Below are 20,465 nucleotides of genomic sequence, written 5' to 3'. Positions count from 1 at the left end.
TTTCCCACTCCGTTTTCTGTCTTTCGTCTCGTGTTTGGCTCTTGTCTTAGGTGTCCACCCTTGTAATTTCTTTCGCAACTATGTGTATTTCTTCTGACTGGAGTCACTCTATTAGTTGGAATATAACACGCGATGCTCATCATAAAAGAAAAACTGATAACACCGTGATGTCAAAGCAACCGCTGACAGGCTGTCATAGAGTGCTAGTACAAGGTAGTCAACACCATTCTACGCTCTTCGCATCGGAAAGTCACAGTAACCAACTACTAATTATTTACGGCTCACCAAGCCCGTCTAGCTCAGTTGGTAGAGCGCAAGGCTCTTAACCTTGTGGTCGTGGGTTCGAGCCCCACGGTGGGCGATTTTTGGTATGATTTTTTTTGGCCCTCACAGTCAGAAATGTTCATCCTTGGTTCCTCACAGGCCAAGCCAGCCAACCTTCATGAGATCAGAATGTCGCTCATACGCAGAAGATCCTCCTCACCTTCTTCAGCTTCCTCCGGCAGAACGGGCAGCAGCTAGCATCTCCCTCAACAATCCTGCCACACATCACTAGCATCACCTCCATGATCTTATACCCTTCCATGGCAGAATACGAAAAGCTGCGCGTAAGATACGTACTTGGTGCCGCAGGCGTGGCAGGTGGCGGAGTGGCCGCAGGGCATGAAGAAGCAGTCCCTCCGGGCGTCGCAGCACACCACGCACAGCCGCCGCCCCTCCTCCTCGTCGCCCGCCTCGCCGTCGTGGGAGGACACTGATTCGAAGGACGAGCCCCGGCTCCCGCCCTCTTCCTCCTCCTTGCTCTCCAGCAACGAGGCCGTCGTCGTCGTCCTCTGGTCGGCCACGACGGCGCAGCAGAACCCGAGCAGCACGCTCAGCACCTCGTACAGCAGCAGCAGCGCCACCGCCAGGATGGCTGCGTCACGTACGCATCAACAACATTCAGCTACACATTTTAGTGGCGTGATTTCATCGGGCTGAGATGAGGTTGCATTTGCGCCCTACCTGAGCCGACGAAGTAGATGATCCAGCGCGGCCCGTACGAGAGCTCCACCTTCACGCCCTGCCCATGCATCGTCAGAGTCCAGTCTCAGAAGCTCACAACAGTGCCCGTACCGTGGCTGAATGTTGAGAGGTATGTCCTCACCTCTTTCAGACCAGACGACAGGACGGCCACGTTCTCCCCAAGTATCGGCAGCGTGTAGATGCAGCCGGAGCTGCCCGGCGACGGCGAGCACGCGTACTCTGCTCCGCTCGTGTTGTAGAGCACGGAGCTGATCCTGAAATCCAGCGTCGCCTGCATGCCGAAAACCCAAATCAGTAGTCCGCTCAACTGCTGTTACAGGCCAAGATCGATCACACCGGCGGCCGAACATGGGATGGGATGGGATGCCACTCTACAACTTTGTTACCGTTGTGTCTTGGTCGCGCAGGTTGCTGACGGTGACGTAGTAGTCGTCGGATGAATCGATGATCTGCTTAACTGCTCCGGTTCCTGTGATTTGGCAAGGTTAGGATCTTGTAATGTTACCACATAGCTGCGGTTCAGAGGCTCTGACGGTGCATGCTTACCGTTTACCGATGGTTCCTCTGACCACTGCGTGAAGCCTTCCTTACCTGCTACTGTGCAAGCTCCAAATCTCAGCACATGAGTACTAATAGTAGCTTTAGGATATTAATCAGAACCCTCTATTACCTTGAGCAATGGTGATCCGGAGTGGATTGGTTAGTCCAGTTACAGGCTCGACGCTGTAGTTGACCTCGATCTGACTACCTTCGTTCAGAAAATAGACCCATTCCTGCATGCGCGCGCGCGTTTATACACAAGACATGTAGCTCTAGTTCACACCATTTTTATACATAGCTTAGTCTGAACTTCTGAATCACGCGTGTTGAGTATCGATCATCTGACACGGCGGAAGCACGAGTGCGGGGCAGTGTACCTTGTGAGAGTTGGCCGGCAGCACGACGCGGCGAGCCTCCGACCACACCGCGGGCACGTCGTCGAGGCCGGGTATCTCGGCGAGCCCGTAGAGCACGAGCCCGTTCGCCCCCGACCCTTCTTCCTCCTCCGCAGTCCTCACCGTGATGTCCTGCACCAATAGCGGGTTCGCCCGCAGGAGCCGCGAGCAGCCCGGGCCGGCGACCAGCTCCGCCCGGCCGTAGTAGTGCCCCGCCATCAGCGCCATGGACACTGCACACGCACGATTAAGGCATCAGAGCGAAACGTCGATGTCAGTTAACTACAACGCCGTAGCAACTGTGCGTGTAGCTGACCGAGAAGGCAGAGCGCGAGGACGAGGACGAAGCAGGACGTCGCTGCCGCCGCCATGGCCGGGAGGAGAGGAAGCGTGCGAGAGATAGATGGACTCCGAACGGACGGACTCCTGGCGCGAGGGTGGGGCCATTGAAACTAGGGCCAGGGCGCTCTGCTTTGCTAGCCTGCGAGGCCGCGCGTGCTCAGCACCTACCTACCGGTCCCAAGGCTCCTGGAGGAACGACCGGTCTCAGCGGCCGAAACGGTGAGACGGTTGTTCAGCTTTGTTGTGGATTTTTTTTTGATAGGTTTGGGGTCCGAATAACTGCCACACGTATGGCGTCGATAAGAACCCGCCCGCACGCCTCGTGCGGCATAGACGGGGATCGGCCCGCACGACCACGTCCGAGCGCACAAAAGCACGGCCCGCACGTTCGGTGTGTGGCAACCCCGCCCGCACTGCCCTGTCCGGGCCAGAAGACCGGCTGCCCGCACGACCCAGCCGATCCACGCCTCCGATCCATCCCCTCTCTCGTACGCCGCCATCGTCCCCCACCTCTCGAACCCCGACATCCGTCGCCGGCCATCCCTGGTTGCCATGGCAACCAGGGCAGATCCGTAGGGCGCTCCGACCCCAAACTACACCCTAACCCTTCCCATCCCCAGCCGCCCACTCCAATCGAGCCCTCCAGACACGATCAACTAAAACCAGGTGAAAAATTCTCGATCTCGTCCTTCCCTCTCATCCTTAAGGCTGAAAATCTCCCGATCTTGTACTGGGTCCATACTATAGGGGTAGAACACTGCATGGTTCGGTGTATATTCGCAATTGCCAGGCAGAATACACCAGATCTGCCATGTACTACGTTTGAGGTTAACTTAGGTGCCTAGTTTAGGCACTTAAGTAGTTGGGTATGAAATGGATGAGTAGGAATCCCTAAAAAAGGGCAGGAAGGACGATTTTTTGAATGAAGAGGGTGGGAAAAAATAATTGCCACTAGGTGTGTAACGACAGTTGCCGCTTGTGTATGATGACAATTGCCACCTATTTTGACCTGTTGCTTGCCATCCCTATCTTCCATGTGCAAGCAGCAGAAGAATACAATTCTTGTGGATTATTGATGCCTTTTTGATCATCCAGTGATTGAGAACATGTCGGAAAAGAATCTAGACGCGGAAAGGATGAATCGCGAAGGTGGCGCTGATGGTTGGGGTTCTCAAAGGCCAGAAACACCGCCTTGGGATGCAGCAGAGTATAGTCAACTCATCTCTGCAGGGCCGTTGCTGCCACTACTAGAACAGTATGCAGGCGTAGGTATGATGCGTGGAAACAAAAAGAAGAGAGCAGTTGCCAACTTCGCAACGATGAAGATGACATTCTACTTATGTCCTACACTCCCATTTTTTTTGCAGGTTCTTATGACCAAAACACTCTCAGGGGGGCCCCATGGCAAGTTCAGTCACAAGGCGCTAACACTGACATATTTACGGGCAACCAACCTCAACTAGCTAGTATGGCTAATCAAGGTAATGCAAAACCAAAAAAAAACACATACTGCTGTGGACGTGAAAAATGGACATGCAAAAAAACTGGCAAGAGGACTCACGAGTTATCACGGGTGAAAATGCAGGGCCTTCATGCAGCACGTGGCATCAGCCAGCACCCATGTACCTGCCATCGACGTTATACACAGGTCAGTCCATAAAAAAAGTGAAGTTGCGGATGTTCAATTAGCAGAAGGGGCATAGTTGGCAGCTCCAAATTGCCATGACTGGACTTCTACAATTGCCATGAATTTAAAACTACATTTGCCATCCCTGAACAACTGTTGTTGCCATCAGTGGACACTTGCAGTTGCCATGGAGAAACAACTGCAGTTGCCATGCCAGAGCAACTACAGTTGCCATGTCATCGCAACTGTAGTTGCCATGGAGGAACAACTGCGGTTGCCATGCCGATGCAACTATAGTTGCCATGCCAGTAAAACTGCAGTTGCCACATCAGGGGCGACTGCAGTTGCCGTGCTAGCACAAACTGCAAATTGCCATGAATTGACCAACCACTACTATGCTTACAGCGTATTACGCTGGTGGTGACACGGCAATCGTCCCGTGGCAAGCTTCACAAATTGCAGGTGGAGCACGACATTTTGGTGTCACAGACCACACAAGATGGCCAAATGCAGCACAACAAGGTAAGGAAAAAAATTGAACCACAAAAAACATCACTACATTTGTTGTTTGTAGTTTTTTGTAGGCAAAACAATAGTTGCCATGTTTGTTGAACAGTACCTGCCATGACTGGACAGCTACAGCTGCCACACATGTCCACACGCAGTCTCACGGCTTGCTGTTTGAAAATATGTCGTGCCAAATCAATCGAAGATGGTGTGATCCGTTGTGGTACACATCTTATTCAACCAAAAAATCTTACTCTCGTGCTTGCTTTTTCTATTACAGAACCTACAACTACAGTGAACAGCGGTGCGGGGACATCTACTGCGGGGAGCTCTGAGCGCACGGAAGACGCGTTCCACCAGCCAGCAGACTGTCATGCCGCAAACAATTTCGATTCAGAGTCGGGAATGGCAATCATTCCAGCAATGCCGACGAGCACCCCTTTGAACACAAGCACTAGCAACACTCGAGTAGATGGAACTGCCGCCGATACTGAAGCGAATGATAAAACTGACGACGACGCACAAGAGGATGAAGATGGTGGGCAATCCGAGATCGTGGTACCTCAGCCACCATACATTGGGCAGAGATTTGGATCGTTCGCAGAAGCAAAGGAATACTACCAGGCATACGCAAAGTTCCATGGATTTGCGGTCAACACCGAGTACCATAGGAAAATTAAGAAAACTAATGAGTACAGCAGAGGTGAGATGAGGTGCCACAAGGCACGGAGGAACAAGAAGGGGAAAGGTGTTGCGCCTGTCGCTCCGGAACGAAAGAGAGGCATCATTTTCAAGACGGGGTGCCCTGTCCGGTGTAAGCTAAACGTAGATGGAGCAACATGGGTGGTCAGACGAGCACAACCACAAACTCATAAAGAAGTTCGACCTGGTGAAATTTCTAACCGCCCACAGAGGGTTCACCCCCGTCGAAAGGAAATTCGTAAAGCTGCTACATGATTGTAACGTCGGTCCATCAAGAATGGTACAGATACTATCTCTCATCCACAGCAAAAAGGGGACTCTGAGTAGCAATACCGTACATACCAGCTGACGTCACAGACCTACAGGCCAAGTACCATAGAGAGAGCAAGTTGGCAGACATAGAGGCCACAATAGCCTACTTCGATGCGAAAGCAAAGGAAGATCCAGATTTCTTCTACAGGATAAGGTTGGACGATGAGGACCGTGTCAGGAACATGTATTGGGTGGATGGTGCTGCAAGGAGAGCCTACAAACATTTCCGAGATTGCATTTCATTCGACGCGACGTACCTCACCAATATGTACAAGATGCCATGCGCTCCGTTCATAGGAATAAATAACCACAATCAGTCGTTGCAGTTCGGATGCGGCCTCGTCCGGAACGAAGACACAGATGGGTACGTTTGGCTGTTCAAGACCTTCTTGGAGTGCATGGATGGACTTGCTCCGATGAACATAATAACGGACCAAGATTTCAGCATGCGTGCAGGCATAGAGGAGGTCTTTCCGTTGGCAGTGCACAAGCACTGCAGGTGGCACATTATAAAGAAGGCTGAGGAGATGCTAGGACCGTTCTTTGCCGACCGTCCAGAGCTGCACAAGGCATTCGAGCTGTGCGTGGACCACAGCTTGACGGTGGAGGAGTTTGAAAGGAGCTGGATGGCCATGACTGAAACACATCAAGTCCAGGACAACGAGACTCTTGTTAGCCTGTGGGAGAAGCGAATGTACTGGGTGCCTGCCTACTTCATGCAGTGCTTCTTCCCCTTTCTGCAGACTACACAGCGCAGCGAGGGGTTCAATGCTGTTTTAAAGCGGTACGTCAGCCCTGGCAACTCATTGCTACAGTTTGCCAAGCAGTACACAGCTTTGCAACAAAAAATTCTGGGATCTGAGCTACAGCAAGAAGCGACCATAGCCCTAAAGCAGCCAAAATTGCTAACGTATTTACCGATGGAGAGGCAAATGAGCAAGATATACACCAACAAGATCTTTAACAAGTAAGTCAGTTGCATTACAGTCTTATTTGCATAAAAAGCACCAAGTCAGTAGGGGCCTTATAGAGTGCAATGCAGTTGCCATGACATGCAGCTGCCATGTTTAATGAAATACTGTTTGCCATGCTTACTCAGATGCAGTTGCCATGTTAAAATGAAAATTTTGTTTTGGCATACTTGCTCGGGTGCATTTCCCTTGTTGAATGAAGTGCAGTTGTCATGTTTTATGCGCTGTGCTTCCATTGGAGCATGTTGGCATGCAAATGCCAATGTCAAAAAATGCTAAAAAAATGTTATATTGGCGACACATATGCTGAAATGCAGTTGCCATGTTTAATGAAATGCATCTGCCCTTTTTTTTGAAATGCAATTGACATGTTTACTCAGCTTTAGATGGCATGTTTAATAAAAATGCAGTTGCCATGTTTTATGCAATGTGCTTCCATTGGGGAATGTTGGTGTGGAAATGACGATATCCAGTTGAAAATGTACTGCAATTGCCATGTCTATTGTACTGCAATTGCCATGTATGTTGTAATGCATTTGCCATGTGTAGTGCACTGCATTTGCCATGTTCAACGTAATATATTTGCCATGTTCAATGAACTATGTTTGCCATGTTCAAACAAAATGTATTTCTATTTCCATGACAACATAAGGGTGTACAAGAAAAAGATCGCACGAAAGTTTAACAGAAAACACACAAAACTTGCAGATTCCAGGAAGAAGTAAAGCGTGCCAGCATGTTCACGGCTTTCCGGGTGGACGAACATACGTTCAAGGTGTGTTCTATTTTGGGCATGTCAGATTCAGAACCTGAAGACGCGGACAAAGGAAGGAACTACTTCGTTAGAGCCTCGATAGGCGAAGGCGAGTACTACTGCCAATGCTGCAAATTCGAACGGGACGGCATTGTGTGCTGTCACATACTAAAAGTCATGGACATGAACGTTGTGACACGCATGCCCCGCCATTTCATAAGGAGGCGATGGACTTGGGACGCTGACGACACGTTGGCGCCGCAGACAACACACGCAGTTCTGGCTGTGCATGACGAGAGACCTGAGTCAACCATGGAAGCCGTGAGGCACGTTGTGCTGACAAAGAACTATGCTGAGCTAATTGATGAAGCGTGCAAGAGTGATGACACAGCGAGAGTCGCAGAAAAATACAGGAAGGCACTGAAAAGAGAGCTTGATGAGATCAAAAAAAGGAAAGCCGAGGAAGCCTTACACCGGTTCCCCCGCACATCAAGTGTGCCTTCATCCACGGGGCCATCGTCTGAAAACTCGGAGATAGGATCTGGAACAGCAAGCACACAAACCCAGGTCAGGAACCCACCCCGTTCCATCACAAAGGGTCATCCGAGAGAGATAAGGTACAAGTCGGGACTGGAGATTCAAGCAAAACACAAGAAAACAAAGAAAGGGGCGGGCAATCAATGAGCAAAAATCGGGGCGCTGTGACATGGTCCATGTGGACATTTTGTTTTGTACCCCTATACGATTGGATTTTTTTAATTGGGATAATGACTCTTGAGGGGGGACAGAAGTAGAAGGAAAATTCATTGAATGGATAAATGCATTTGCCATGTTATGGGTACTTAATCTGCCATGTTATGTGTAGTTAATCTGCCATGCTATTTTGTACCAAATATGCCATGCTATTTTATACTAGATAAGCCATGCTATTTTATACTAAATATGTCATGCTACTTTATACTAAATATGCCATGTTAGTTGTACTGGATCTGCCATGTTAGTTGTACTGGATTTGCCATATAAGTTGTACTGGATCTGCCATGTTATTTATGATGTATCTGCCATGTTAGCTGTACTGAAAATTTCCGGATGCTTTTTGTAATGACTCTGCATGGCATATATCCCCATGACAAATACGATGCGGTTTAGAAGCACATAGTGTGTTGTGTGCAATGTATGGGAAAACAGGTTGGAAAAAAAGCGTAAACGTGCATAAACCGCAGCAAAGGTTATGGCTACATGATAAACCTACCCAATGCTAGCCGGTGCAATTAGCGATGAAAAAGAACAAGCAAAACAGCCAAAAATGAAAAAATGACGATGACTTTCACTAACCATGTCTGTTGAACTACATTTGCCATCTTTTTTTTGAAAACATCGCAGACGCATTCGAAACAGCAAAAAACAATGCTAGAAACGACGAAACCACTGTCGTAATGATAAACATAAAAACAGATCTGATGTAACGCCTAAAATAGGTTCACATCCACACATGTATTACAGAAAACACTAAAAATGTCGCTAACACGCCACCATTACATAGTAGGCTACACGAGGTTGCAGTCATAACGTAGCACACAAAACATAGTTTTCGACAAAGAACAGAGAGATAGTACCTTACATTCCTCAACAACAGAATGTAAGGTGTGCGTCTGGTGTGTAACGCCACGTGATCACTTGTACTTCTTGATGACTTGCTTGACAGCTTCCTCCACGAACTCGCGTCCTCCGGACCGCTTGTTGAAATCTTCATTCGTCAGCCAGTTCCATGTGCAGATTTTTCGGAGCTCAACGACCGTTGCATCTGTGATAACGGGGACAATTCTGCCTTCCCACTTTGCAAAGTATTCCAGCGCGTGAAAGCCACAGTCCGTCCTGCACGAGGAAAAAGAGTTCAGGTGAACACGCAAAAATGGACAGCTGCAGCAAAGATGGACTTCAGTTCAGATGTGTCAACAAAAAGAGGGGGTGGATTGATGTAAAAATGGCACATGAAGGAGCGGGTTAAAAGAAATTACGTGTTCCCTTGCTTCACAGTCGCCACATACTCAGTCGGGAAATGCCTGATCTGGACCTTTGAATGTTCGTAGTGACGGTTCCAAGTCTCTTTGAGGTTCTTGATGAATAATTCGGCATGCGTAGTAAGGTCTGCATCAGCTTCCGAACGGATTGAATCAAGCACCTCGATACGTTGGTTCTTCAGGTCAAGACAGACCGCATAGTGGTGACCACACTTGTCGTGTCGGTCGTGTGGTGCAAGCTCCTGGAACATGGGGAACATGACCTGCATTTAAAAAAGTGAAGAAATGAGATACAAAGTTCACATGAAAGAACAACAGAGGGACAAAAAAATTAGAATCACGTAGAATGTTTGATTATGGGTGGGAGTAGTTGAAAAGAAAGTTGCCGTCCATTGTATGAACAAAATGAGCCATGTATTTTACTATCAAGTTGCCACATAGTTTGCATGGGGATACAAAAAATCAAGAAGTCAGTGTGCACGGCAACTGTTGCCACATGAAAAACTTCTGCCACACAAACACAAGTACAGGTTCTGGCAAAAAACCACGCCATGTGAAAAAACGGTGCAGACAAGAAAGGAGTACTCACATATTTCTTCAGTGTGAGCTTGAAGTCATCGTGTTGTGCAAAATTGTTCCTCAGGATTTTGTGGTGGAAGTCACCATCCCATATTTTGCAGGTCACACTGTAATGCATGATTATCTTGTCGGCGCATACATCGGTGTGATTGTTGATGTAGTCGATCCCGCATGCAACTACATTCATCGACATTTTTCCGTTTGGCCTCACGGACTCGGCAAGATCACCCAGGTCGACGTACGTCGCTCCGCACTGAATGACTTTCGTTCTGTCCAAACATGAGCTGTATGAAAACGATATAGCATGGAAGAATCATGCCTACTAAGTAAAAAAATATATATGAAAGAACTAAAACGTAAGCGGACCATTTATAAAAAGTACGAAGTAGATAAATGGTAAAAAAAGAGCAAGCAAGATGAGAGATTATGGGGTATGGTAATTTACACTTTCAGCTCCTTCATGTGCTTGCTGTTGGTCCTCGCATTTCCAAAACGCTTGACGATATCGTACAGCTGGGTCTGTTCCTTAGTGGCCCTGAATTCGGGCTCATAGTCTTCCGCGGGGGGTGGGTGAACTACCCTCTGCTGCCTCACAGGACTAGGGGTGACACTCCTAATGGTATCCTCAGATACCGTATCTGCAGGCACATTGGAACTTGATTGCCCTTGCCCCCGTGAGGAACTCCTCTGCAATGCTGTCTTCTCGATCATGCGGTAAACTTCATCAAGTGACGGTGAAATCTCCTCAGGGGTGGCTGCAATGAATATAAAAAAAAGTGGGTTAGGATACATATAAAATCCAAAAACAGATGGATTGTGAGGAGATAAAGGTCCATGATGTGATATGTAGGTAGAAAAAGTGGGGCAGTTGCCATGGGTGGTCCAACTACAGTCGCTATGACATAGCAAATACAATTGCCATGTAGTTGCACTGTAGTTGCCACCTAGTTGTACTGTATGTACCATGTCACAGCAACTGCAGTTGCCATGTTGTGTCGGCTCCACTTGCCATGTGAATGCCGTATGAAAAAATGCAGCATGGTAGAAAAAATGCAGGTGGCATGATGTGGCAAATCCAGTTGCCATGTGTACTGAACAGTATTTGCCATGTGACAGCAACTACAGTTGCCATGTTGAAATAACTTCAGTTGCCACGTGCTTGCCCAAATGTCAAACGCAGCATGGCAGCAAGAAAAAAACGTAGGTGACATGGTGCATCAAATCCAGTTGCCATGTTGTCACATGGCAGTTGCCGTCACAAGTGAGGACCCCCAAAGAATGTGATTGGGACAAAAGTCAAACTACAAACATGTATACAAGAAAATCGTAAGTGCGTGATGAGTGTACCTTGCACAATTGGCTCTGCGAACTTGACAGCCTTCCTGCCCTCGACCATTGGCTGCGCCATCATTGCGGGCATGCCTCCTGGGAAAGCAAAGGCAACTGGTATAGGATCGTTCACCACCGGTTGATCTTGACTGACGCCAAGGCTGAAGCTCGGTGGGGTAAAGGCCATTGGGTGCCTCTCATTCCTACTGGCCGGACCACGAACGACTTTCGGGGCAGAATCCAAGGGTGAAAGATCGACAAACATATCTGAATCGGCCGCTACAAAATGATCGGCCTTGTTTGCAGGGCGGGGCGTGTTGTCAGCGGTCTCAGCCGCAGCTTTCATGACAATCTTCTTGTTTGGACTGTAGGAGACACCGACATTGACTGGGAGCCTGGAAGTGCGCAGATTTATGCTGGGGATTTCCGCTGCGGGTGAAGGCACAGTCTGCTCCGGGCGTTCCTCTGCGTCACTCGTGCCCGGCTTGACACCTGCATCAGGTGTGCTCCGGTCTTGCGGTTTCTCCATCACATTGATTTTTGCAGGTGGCGGGAACAGTGTGGACGCAGGAACATAACCAGATTCGTCTCTCCTGCTCCTAGCTACAGCCGGAGCGTTGGGTATGTCTGTTGATTGCTTGCGGGGGCTACGACGCCTATGTGGAAGACCAGCACGCGAAACGGTCGCCTTAGCAGTATCTCCACCGACAGGAGTTGGAGCTGTTGTGCCAGGATTCTCATATGCAGATGGCATATCCTTGTGAAGTGCCGCCTCAGCCGTTTCTGTCATGGACACAGGTGAGACACCAGGCACGCGCTTGGAATCAGTGTCAGATGAGCGGGAATCTTCCTTGCCTAGGTTGGTCTCGGGAGCATCCACTTCGACGCTTGCTGATGGGGTGGCATGGCTCACAGCAGCATCCTTCATTGCCAGAAGAGTTGGCAATATTTCAGCTGTCCTGGCGGATACCGACTCGTCACTCCCCGATGTACGGATGCCTGTTGTTCTAGCCTGCACATCTGCAGCCGGCGGAGATGGTCGGCCACTTGCATCAGAGTTAGTGGGAGCAGTTGACGGTGCAGCAGCAGTATTGTCGCCTGGCGCCTCATGTACATCTGAGTTGCCACCTGTTGACAACTTTGAATGCAGGCGTTCGAGTGGGTCTCTACTGATATGCTTGGCCCCGCGCGTAGTAGTCTTCTTCACCCTGCGAAGGAAAAAAGCACGTGAAAAATGGTATGAAAAAAATGAACAAAAAAATATGTTTGCAATGATAGAAGCATTAAAAAACTAAAAACAAGTGGAAAAAGCTGGTAGTTGCCATGTAAGGGGGTCATGAGTTGCCATGTGCCATAGTTAGCAGTTGCCATACAGCAGCAGTTGTCAAAGTTAGGCAAATTGAAAGGAATGATAGAAATGTCTGATCTGTGAGGAATGCAATTTCAAAATTAGGTGGGGGATGAACTCTCAGAAGAAAATGGTAAAAAAAAGATGATAGTTGCCATTAGGTACAGAAATAGTTGCCATTTGGCCTAGATGCCAGTTGCCATGTAAAGATAAATAGGAGTTGCCATACATTTAAAAAATGAAGGAAGAAATCATTTGGAAAAAACAGCAGTTGCCTCGTGGGGGATGATAACAGAAGAACATGTGACAAAAGCAGACCAGTTGCATTGAAAAATCAAGAAAAAAACCGCTATCTCAAATGAAAAGCACATGGAGAAACCTACTTCTTGACTGCCTTCCTCAGGTCAGGCAACACGACAGGATCCCCGGTGTTGGTCGTCGTCGTACGAGCAGAAGACCTGGTGGAAGGGATGTCACCGGCAATGGGGGCACCTTTGTTCAAGCGAGCAGAAACACGGGTTGGCGTTGGCGCCTGTTTCTTCGTAGCTGCTCGTCCACCAGCGGTCGGCTCACTGCACGCAATAGATGGAAGGAAAAAAGAAGGTGGCAATTGTCAGACAACAAACTAATTGCCGCGCTTGACAAAAAATAAGTGCAAAAGAAATGGATGAGATTTTTCCAAAGAAGAGATACACAGCAGAAAACTAAAATTGAGAGTCGAACCTCTTCCTGGCAGCTACGGGATCGATCCTAGACCTCTTGCCAGCAGAACCCTGCCCAACATCCTCTGGAGCCCTCCCCCTCCTTGATGGCAAAACCCCCTCGCCTCTCGCAGCCGTATGTTTTTTCACTTTCTCCGGTGGGTGGGCACCTGTTGCATCCTTGCCCTTGTTGCCGCATGTGCGAACTTCAGCGTGTTCATCGCCATCGGTGTCATCGTCGTCGTCCTTGCTGAGGCCAGCGTCTCCATCCACATCATCCTGTGTGTCACCGGGCTCTTGGGAGCTGTTGTAGTCATACCGGCCACGGCAACCGGTTGGCCGATGTGTACGTTCTGGGACAAATGAAGTGAACTGCCTCGCAACCGCGTCGCTGTCAGAGGCACTGAGGGACGTCCACCCCTCAACTAACTTCCCGAGCAGGCCGGTCATTCCGGATGCAAACTGCCTAATTAGATGCTCCACTGGTGCCCTCGCCTGTGCACGAAAACAAGAAGCATCAACAAAACAACGCCCGTACTGCATTCGCTTCCGCGACATCAACACGTAATCCACGGCAAACCGTAGATGTGGACATTTTGATTACCTCAGAAGGGCAAGACGGAGCTGAGTGCACGTCCATCCACTTTTCAAATTTTTGAGGCCCCCCAAACACGCTGTAGTCTATAGCATGCTTGGCCATCAGCTATGAAAAACAAAAAAAGAAATTGTGAGCATGCCTTATAAACCACGGACGGTTGCGTCGTGTCAAATTTGTAAGCATGCCGTGTGAAAAAGACATAAACAAAAACTAACCTGTAGTTTTCCATATGTGCCATCAGTTGCCCTGTCTGCGGCAAGCACAGCCTTGACAGTGCTGATGGTCCACGCAGAAACGGTAAACTTGTGAGTAGGCGGCGGGCCTCCTATCCCGGTGAAATCCACGGTGGACAGATCAAGACAGTCGACATACATGAGCTGATTTAAAACAATTTTGCAAAGAAAAAAAAATATCAGTTGCCATCGTGGTTAATTTGTAGTTCAGAAAAAAAAGAGCAGGATAATGTATGATCCAACGATAATATGTATGTGTTAGTTGCCATCAAAGTGTGATGGCAGTTGTCATCCTACTGTGATAGCAGTTGCCATGCTAATATGAAGGTAGTTGCCACATTGTCAGTATGACAGTTGCCACGTTGTCATTATGGCAGTTGCCACATTGTCACTATGGCAGTTGCCATCTTGTTATGACCAGATTGTCATGCATGAAATAAAAAGTACGTTATAAACAAAGAGTTCACACAGAGATCTGGTGAAAAAAAATACCATTAAGTGCAGACGACAACCCTTCTGGTACATCTTGTTTTTGAAAACATCGTGGAGAAAGTCGGCAATAAACTTACACCAGTTCATACTCTTCACGTTTTTTAGATTCGCCTGCACCACACAAAATTTCAGGGCAAAAAAGGTTGCCGCGTCAGAAATCAAAAGGGAAGAAACGCAACGAAAACACTGGCAGTAGCAAGCATGGATCATTCACCAGGATGGGGAAACATTTGTTGCTTGGGCGAAGAGAAGTGGTCGGCGCGAAAACAGCTGAGATGAGGTACATGAGTAGCTTCATCTTGAAAACTTCTCCGTGCGTCGTCATGTCCTGCAGAGAATCTGCTAGTACAGACGTGTTCGGCATTGCCTCCAACCCAGGAAACAAACGGGCGAACAGCTCTTCCTCGATCTCATTATTAACCTCGTACGGGACTTTGATATGTCCCCGAGGCACACCCAAAGTGCAGAACACGGATTCCTCATTCAATGGAAGTCTTCCCCGTCCCGGGATCACGAATTCCCTGGAGGCGGGATCGTATATCTCACCAAGCCAGTCGCATACCGGGTTGACAAGGTTCGTACACCGGACATCCATCAGAACCTGCATACCCATCTCAGCAGCAGCTCCCTTTTGATCGTCAGTGAATTTGTCAATCAACACGGTCAGACGTTCCTGGGAGGCTCTGTTGCGAATACGTTTCTTCTTCTGCAAAAAACAAACACAAAAGTGTTGAGCTGTTGCCATGTTTTTGCAATGTTATGAAAATTTAGTTCATGATGGACGACTATAAAAAAGATCTAGCTGCCAACAAATAACATAAATCAGGAGGAGGGGGGCGGGTGTGCGGACAGTTACCTCATCGCCCTCTTTTCTCCGTCCAGTTGCCTGGTTACGTTGAGGTGGATCCATGAAATCGTCATCATCACTTTGATGATCGCCACGAGCCATTATGCTGATGTAGGAACAGACCAAATTGTTAATGGCGAAAATGTAAAATGAAATGGGTAAGCAGTTGCCACCTAACAGAAAAATATTAACTATTTGAATGCAAATGTGGTTGCCATACTATGCAGCCAGTTTGCCACACTGTCATATCTGTATTGTGGCAACAGACATTATATTCACATACTGTATTGCAACATGATTATACAAAATCCAAAAGTGGCAAACACGCCAACTCGATGTGCACATTAGTTCCGTCCAGTGCTACCGATTGTGGCAACTATCAAAGTTTGGAAACTGTCGCAAATAATTCAGAAAAAAAACAAGTCTCACAAATGAAAAAGAATGTTTGAGGTTACTATTATGTAAATTCAGTAAAAAATCAGTTTGCCTCGTTCAAGAGCGTGTATGTGGCAACTATCTCATTCATTCAGTAAATTTTAGTTGCCCCCCTTGTGTGTGAGCTTGAACACATTTGTGGCAACTATGACAGTCAGTTTCCAAAAATATGTTGCCGCAGAAGAGAACACATTTGTGGCAACTGCCACATTTGTTCATGTAGTTTAGTTGCCACACACCTGTTCACGTTCGGTCATACTGCCATAGTTGCCACATTCAGAAAGCATATTTTTTCTGGTTACTTATCGTACAAGTTCAGCAGAATTAAAATTTGCCACATGGGAAGAGCATGCGTGTGGCAACTGCCACAGGAGTTCAATGAAATTAGTTGCCACCTCGTTTTGGGGTGGCAACTATGACAGTCATTTTCGGAAATCTGTTGCCACATGGGAGAACACGTTTGTGGCAACTACCACGTTTCTTCAGGTAGTTTAGTTGCCGCACATTTGTTTCACGTTCAATCATACTGCCAATTTCGCCACAGTCTGCAGTTTCAACCCCAAAACTAGACTAGATCTAGGTTTCAATGGCAACTGCTTCAACCTCAAAATCACCCTTACAATTCTCGCGCGAAATGGCTGCAACCCCAAATTTCGAACCAATCCGCACCAAAACAACCCGGCGGACAACTCTCAAAATCCAAATGCAAGACTAATGCGTTGCCAACGAGCAGGCATAGCCTCACCGATGATGCCGCCGCAGCGGCGGCGACGAAACTGCCCACTCCCACGAAGCAACGGCAGGCACACAACTATGGTGCACCGCCGCAGCGGCGGGAACGCCGGCGCACCACCGAATCGCCGGGATTTCTAGGAATGGATCTAGAAATCTAACAGGGAGGAAAGAGGGGAACAAAATCAGGGAGGGTATGCGATAGATGAAGCGAGCATTGCCTTCGACCTGCGCGCGTTCCGGCGACGCCGCTCCGCTCCGACGAGCACCACCAACGCCCGCGAACACCGTCGACTGTCCCGCCTCCGCCGTCGCCTTCTCCCCTCGCCTTCTCCTCCAGTGGACTGTAATGCGAGTGGGTTGTGCCAGTAAATGCGACGCGGGGGAGAGTGAATGGAACCGTGAGGGAGAGGGTGGAGGGGTGTGCGACGTGTTTGACGTCAACTGCGGTCGGACCGTGGCGTGCGGGCGCATGGCAGTTCCACTGCACGCCTCTCAGTGGCAACCGCTGACCGCGGGATGGCAACTACCGTGCGGGCGAACCCACTCGCACACCGCACACTAGAATCGTCCAACGTGGCGTCGAAAACCAGCCCTTTTGCTCCAAGATTCGTGCAAAACGAAACCAACGGCGATGCTTGCGTGTGGACGGAGTGGTGAACGCCCACACGTGTGGGCGTTAACATTTCCGTAGGTTTGTTGTGGACGGGCAGGGGCTGTACCTGGGCGCGGCTACTCCACGCGACTTCGATGGTTTTTTTCAAGGCAAACTCGCAAAGTTTTTTATTCAACAGTCACACGGTTTACATGGACGAAAAAAAGTCTGTCGGGGGACCTAACCAAACATGACGACCGGTCTTTAGCGATAGTGTATGCTTTGCTAGCTTGTGTGCCTCGATATTCAAGGTTCTAAACTCATGTAAGAAAATACAAGAAATAAAAGCTCTAAATGTCTCTTTGATCTCCAGCACAATCGCTCCATAAAATGAAGAGGTTCCTTTTCTTACTGCTTCGACCGCAATCTTACAGTCCGATGCCACCGATTTTTTTTGGATATATATAGATCATTTGCTAAGGCCATAGCTTCTCTGATCGCCATCACTTCTAGAGTCTCCGGATCTTCTATATTGTTGACCAAAACCGAAGAGGCTCCAAGAAAGTTACCTTGTTCATCACGACATATAGCTGCTACAGCCCCCTTACCTCCCCATCTTGACACCGCAGCATTAGTGTTAATCTTGAAGTGATCTCCAGCCGGGGGAATCCAGTTGGTTGGTCGAGGTGAACCTGCTGTACGAACTACCTGGGCCGGCTTGAACAAGCACTAAAGGTCTGAAAGAAACCTTCCAATAAAAGCCTGTGTAGCATAGGGCGTCTGCAAAACTCCTTCATAAATTATCTTCCGTCTAGCGTTGCCATATCGCCCAAAGGGTAGTGATCAGTGTAGTAAAATCCTCCAATGGCAGCGAATCGCTCATGGCGAATACCAGCCCTTGGCATCATCGTCTTTGTTCATGCATATATGCTGCACTAGCTCCTCGCTCGATAGCGCCCATACGCTTCTAGACATTATGCATTCCAAAAGCGAGTGTCTCCAGCTACCGTCAGCTCCGCACACCATACACACATGTGTACGGGACTTCGATGGTAGCCTCGCGTGAGGGGAACGCCACACTGGACAGCCCAGGCGTGCGGAGTCCACTGCCTCGTTTGTTTTCAGTTTTCATTTCACTTTTTTTTCGTTTTTGATTTATTTTTTTACTTTTGTTTATACTTTCAAATTTGTAAATATTTTACATACATTTTCGACAAAAACTATTAAGAATGCATTTAATTTTTTTAAATATTTGTTGATTTTTTATGTGTACAAAAAATGTACGACGGACATGGAAAAAGATAAACAAAAGAATATGTTTCTAATTTTTTAACCATTTATTTAAAATTATTTAAACATGTATATAAAAAGATTCACATGTATACAAAAACTGTATGATGTGTATTGAAAAGACTAAAAATCCAAAAATATATGTTTCTGACAAATGCTAATCATCTATTTAAAAACGTAAAACTTGTAAAAAAAATTCTAATATATACAAAATATATAGAACATGTATTGAAAAAATTGAATATTAAAACATAAATTTCTAAAAATGTTGATTGTGTATAAAAAAAGTGTTAATCATATATTTCCAAAATGTTAGAGGTGCATATAATTGTTCCTGATGTATACAAAAAATGTACATGTGTACAAAAAGTAGTCATGAAACAAAAATATTGGAAAAATAATTAATCATCTATTCCAAAAATGTTAAACGTATAAAATAAAATGTTTCAGGTGTAAGAAAAATATAGGGCCTTAATTAAAAAACTGAACTTTAAAACATAAATTTTCAAAAAAAATATTAATCATGTATATAAAAATGTTAATCATATATTGAAAAAAATGTGAAACACGTATTAAAAATGTTCCTGATATATAACAAAAATGTACAATTTGTTCACAAAATTGTTTTTTAAATATTAATCATGTATTTAAAAATATTAAACTTGTACAAGCAAATGTTTTTGGTGCATGCGTAAAATGTACTAGTGTGTATGAAAAATGTAGATGTGTGTTAAAGAGAAAACAAAGAATAGTAAAAACCAAAGAAATATAAGAAAATAAAAGAAACCAGAGAAATAGAAAGAAAAAGAAAAAGGAGAAACCCGAAGAAAAATCAATGAAGAAACTAAGAATACCGGAAAAGGAACAAATAAAAACCAAATAAAACAAAGAAAACCAAATAAAACCGATGAAAACAATAGAACACAGTGAAACAAGAGAAACTAATGAAACCGGCCGAAAACTAAGAAAGGAACAAAAAGTCAAAGGAAAAATAAAAACAAAAGAAAAAGTGAAAAGGATAAAACCCGAAGAAACTAGCAACGAAAAACACATAATACACATAAAAAATGCACTATATATTGATCGCGAATTAGGCCGACCCGACACTATAGCTACATGGAAATCCTTCAGGTGAGCGGAGCTTCTATCTCGTTATAAACGAGATATAGCTCCCACGGTTGTTCCTCGCTTGCAGCGCGGTGAATGAGTCCCTCACCTCAGACGCCCCTTAGATGGGCTGGTCCAGCGTGGGTGGCACAGGAATATTAGGCTTACACTAGTAAATATGCCCGTGCGTTGTAACGGGAGAAAACAACCTTCACACGCCATTATTCACTGAGCATGTCTAAATGCCTCACCCTCATGACCATAACATAATAAACATGACTAATACCTCATCCTTATGTCCACGTTATCCATTTTAGTATAACACATGACACATGTTTCCGCTTGTCGTCTTTGTCGTCCTCATCGCCGGTGATCGTAGTACCAGTTGTCACTAACCCTGTTTGGCCAGGTCCAATAGCAGGATTGTTGAGCCGCCTTTGTATCCGTCGAAGATCAAGAGTGTTGACCAAAGTTTTTCTTTATCATCTGGGTAATATAATAGGGAAAAGCATAACACATTATATATGTTCGTGTCATCATGTAAATTGAGTAGTTTGTGTCAGATAGACCATGAAACCTTAGTTGGACTCCAGTAGCGAAATTGACGTAAGTACACACGAGGAAGAGAAGGCCACGTGAATCACTATACAAACAAGGAACCCGACCAACTCGTTTTATACTTTCCTAACTCCAAACATAGTTCCCTATAAACTGATTATTCAGAAAACAATTAGTAAAACTGATTTTGCTAAAAACCGGTTTAAAACTCGTTTTGTACAAATCCATAGCTAATACTTGATATCCAAACAACCACTAAAGGGGGGGGGGGGAGGCTTTAGTACCGACCCTTTAGTCTCGGTTCCAGAACCGAGACTAAAAACCCTCTAGAACCGGAACAAATGACCCTTTTTCTACTAGTGATCCCTGTAAACTTATTTGAATGAAATAAAGTGCGGTGCTCTTCTAAAAAAAGCAACGCGGC

General features: G+C 46.7%; 1 protein-coding gene and 1 non-coding gene across 2 annotated transcripts; one reads left to right on the top strand and one right to left on the bottom strand.

The window, feature by feature from the left end:
* Nucleotides 1–172: 172 nt before the first annotated feature.
* Nucleotides 173–2,399, bottom strand: LOC123063542 (E3 ubiquitin-protein ligase APD2-like). The gene is made up of 9 exons (XM_044487351.1): nucleotides 2,278–2,399; nucleotides 1,944–2,194; nucleotides 1,697–1,799; nucleotides 1,573–1,623; nucleotides 1,413–1,495; nucleotides 1,148–1,297; nucleotides 1,006–1,063; nucleotides 622–916; nucleotides 173–539 (listed from the first exon to the last, which is right to left on the bottom strand). Exons 1-9 carry the CDS (start codon nucleotides 2,330–2,332, stop codon nucleotides 461–463), a joined length of 1,125 nt encoding a protein of 374 aa, XP_044343286.1. The 5' UTR covers nucleotides 2,333–2,399; the 3' UTR covers nucleotides 173–460.
* Nucleotides 289–361, top strand: TRNAK-CUU (transfer RNA lysine (anticodon CUU)). Its single transcript has one exon. It is a non-coding gene; the product is annotated as a tRNA-Lys (tRNA).
* Nucleotides 2,400–20,465: the final 18,066 nt, after the last annotated feature.

The sequence above is a fragment of the Triticum aestivum genome, chromosome 1A (assembly GCF_018294505.1).
Source record: "Triticum aestivum cultivar Chinese Spring chromosome 1A, IWGSC CS RefSeq v2.1, whole genome shotgun sequence".
Classification (NCBI taxonomy): domain Eukaryota; kingdom Viridiplantae; phylum Streptophyta; class Magnoliopsida; order Poales; family Poaceae; genus Triticum; species Triticum aestivum.
This window is presented reverse-complemented; position numbering and strand designations above follow the sequence as displayed.

What these genes read in the sequence shown, in the direction of transcription:
- LOC123063542 (XM_044487351.1), bottom strand. Translation starts at nt 2,332, where the DNA reads ATGGCGGCGGCAGCGACGTCCTGCTTCGTCCTCGTCCTCGCGCTCTGC. An exon ending in CCTCGCGCTCTGCCTTCTCG is followed by an intron (nt 2,195 to 2,277) that starts GTCAGCTACACG and finishes GTGCGTGTGCAG; the next exon opens with TGTCCATGGCGCTGATGGCG. An exon ending in TGTCGTCTGGTCTGAAAGAG is followed by an intron (nt 1,064 to 1,147) that starts GTGAGGACATAC and finishes ATGCATGGGCAG; the next exon opens with GGCGTGAAGGTGGAGCTCTC.